General features: G+C 30.2%; 1 protein-coding gene across 3 annotated transcripts in view; it reads right to left on the minus strand.

The window, feature by feature from the left end:
• Nucleotides 1–290: 290 nt before the first annotated feature.
• Nucleotides 291–2,952, minus strand: part of LOC105449721 (dihydrolipoyllysine-residue acetyltransferase component of pyruvate dehydrogenase complex, mitochondrial) — a 4,842-nt gene continuing 2,180 nt past the window's right edge. For 2 of the 3 annotated variants that reach the window (XM_011689099.1, XM_011689101.1), the window contains exons 4-7: nt 1,603–1,967; nt 1,169–1,468; nt 953–1,081; nt 291–754 (exon numbers count right to left, since the gene is read on the minus strand). In XM_011689099.1, the coding sequence (XP_011687401.1) occupies nt 754; nt 953–1,081; nt 1,169–1,468; nt 1,603–1,967 (795 nt within the window). In that variant the 3' untranslated portion in view covers nt 291–753. Of the gene's footprint in view, nt 755–951; nt 1,082–1,168; nt 1,469–1,602; nt 1,968–2,952 lie in introns of those variants that run through there. The other variant, XM_011689100.1, reaches the window with a different exon arrangement.

Consider the following 2,952-nt stretch of genomic DNA (forward strand, 5'->3'; position numbering starts at 1 on the left):
GTCAGTAATTCCCTAGGGTCAATTTATGTAGAATGGATAATAAGTTTCAGTAACTGACAGTACTTGAAATTCTATTTCGGAACGATAAAGCAGTACTGTCAGTACTGCCAGTTAATTTCGGAACGTACCCATGGACCGTATGTATGTACTATCTTTTTTTCGCTTTTGCCATACTTTAAATATATTTTATTTTAAACTTATAAAACATTTTTTTGTATATAAAAAAAGTATATAAATAAAATAAGATTAAAAAAAATAAAATTATTCAAAATAGGAATATTAGTAGAATATATGTCATAGAGGTAATTTATTAAATATAAGATATACATTTTTAAAATTATATTTACTATAAACATTTTGGACACTTTCATTGTTACTTCCCCTAAGACGTAGTCATCATATTTTCTGCAACTCAGTCGCTTGAATTATTATCATAAATACACATATGTACATATGACCACTATTAGAGGCAGTTTTGTTAGATAATGATTTTAAAAATCTCTCATTCTTGTCAAATAAAACGGCAAATCCGAATTATTTATTAACTTTGATTATACTGAAATGAACATTTGCCTTCTCATCCATTCATGAATAAAAGAACGTTTTATATAACTTTTTTTTGAAAACTTTACTCAAGGTTTTTAATCGAATTAATGGAAGTCTCGTTCGGCGAGACGAAAAATAATTCATAAAAAATGTATCGCCTCTTAACATCTCTTTAATCACGTGTAGATCATTTTTTGAAGTAACATTTCTGAAACAAAATGACATGTCAAGAATTAAGAGTTTGAGTTAAAAAGTATTAGAATAAAAATTTATATTTAAAAAAATACAAAATGTATTACGTTATTATTACACATAGGTCAGTAATCTTTTATTTTTGAAAAACGATATTATATATTAATTATGTTGCTTGAATCATTCGATTGGCAAATATGGCGATTTAACTTACTATAAAAGCATCATCGTTGGATTTTCCATCAAATCCTTAAAAGCAGCTAACCATTGTGCGCCTATTGCACCATCAACGGTACGGTGATCGCAGCTGGCAGTTACAGACATATATTGGGCAGTTGTGAATCTACAAAGATTTGTGTTAACACTCGTATGCCACGAACGGTCCATCATATTTGTCTGGAAACATTATGAAACATTATGATCATTTTACCCTTTCTCATTTTTGGCAGGTATCAGTCTAGCCTCCGTGGTGCCAATAGCAAGAATGATAGATTGTGGAGGATTTATTATAGCAGAAAAATTCTTAATTCCAAACATGCCCAGATTGGACACAGTAATCGTTCCTCCTTGAAACTCGTGCGGTTTTAATTTTCCTTCTCTCGCCTTCGCGGCCAATGCCTTTACATCTTTACTGATTTGAACTATACCCTTTATGTCAGCACCAAACACTATGGGAGTGATTAGACCGCTATCCGTGCTCACTGCTACACTGACATCCACATTATTATATCTAAAAAAAGATGCGAGACGATATTCAATGTAAAATATTAAAAAAAATTTAAAGAACTTTAAACCATTATAATTAAATATTTAATACATAAATATATTATAAAAACAGTAATTTACACATAATAAAGTACTTACTGTCGAATTACATTTCCTAACCAGGCGCTATTACCTTCTGGTACCTTTTTACAAGCCATTGCCATTCCTTTGATGATAATGTCATTTACGCTTATTTTCATTTTGTCCTTTTCTAACAATTTATTAAACTGTTCTCGCATCGCCAATGCGCCATCCATTTTTACATCTACAGAGAGATAATAATGCGGAATCGTCTGCTTGCTCTCCGACAAGCGTTTAGCGATAACCGCACGTATATTCGATACAGGAATATCTACTCCAGTTGGCACGCCAATGCCAGTTACTGCTGGTTTTACTGGCTGTACCGCCACACCTTCCAAATCTTTGGATGTTATAGAACCATATAATCCTGTTCCTTTTAGACTCTACAAAGAATAGTGAAAATATGTAAGGAATATAAAGGGTCTAGTGGGTTAAGGAGGGGATTTCGGGCTCCGCGCGTAATCGATCGTCATAGTGGGCAAAATGTCCACCCAGATAAAAGAAAATTTTGTTTCATTTCAAAAGACCCACAATTTCAAAATATTAGAAAAGATGTGATTTTTCATTAATATTTTTTTTCTCCGCTAAATTTAAATTAATCTTTACAAAAAATTCATGATTATAAAGGCTATCACATACATAAGTTTGAATTTTGTTGTCGTTCTGTGCTGGAAAATTCTGTTTTTAAAAAATCCAGAATATTTTTAATCGCATTTTCTCTAGATCTAAAAAATTGGCCACTTTTAAAATAATTCAGTAGATAAGTCTTATGATATATTATATTCGATATTTTTTTCAGATTTTTTGATTTGGTAGAACGTGGCAAAAAAAAAATAAAAATAAGGTATTTTGTTATTTTTCAGCCTTAAATGTATCCGGACCTTAAATGATATATATTAAATTGTTCCTAAATATTATCTTTAATCTTACATCTGTAAACAATAGTATAAAACTTTAATGTTATAGAGTTCGCGTAGTTTAAATTGCAAAGTTTTAATTTTTTTCTTAGTCGCAAAATCAGTTTAACTAATTTTAACAGTTATTCCATTTTTTTAAAACAAATATCAATTTCGAACTAATCATGCACATAATAAACATGATAAACAATAATTAGAATATAAACCGCGTAAGTGATAAACACAATTCAAATGAAAGCGCCTTAAACGGTCGAGGCTGAATCTTGGCACCTAATAATTTCTATGTAAATCTTAATTCTATATTTCAGTCATTTTAAACTGCGCGCCGAATTAATTTCGTTAATTCTTTTTTAATTAATAGAAACTTATCAATATAAAACGAATTTTGGATTAAACAGCTTCGTAGATAAAAAAGCTTAACACTCTTGACGTCATATTAGTGTAAAATAAG

This window comes from Wasmannia auropunctata, unplaced genomic scaffold (assembly GCF_000956235.1).
Source record: "Wasmannia auropunctata unplaced genomic scaffold, wasmannia.A_1.0 LD336074.1, whole genome shotgun sequence".
NCBI lineage: Eukaryota > Metazoa > Arthropoda > Insecta > Hymenoptera > Formicidae > Wasmannia > Wasmannia auropunctata.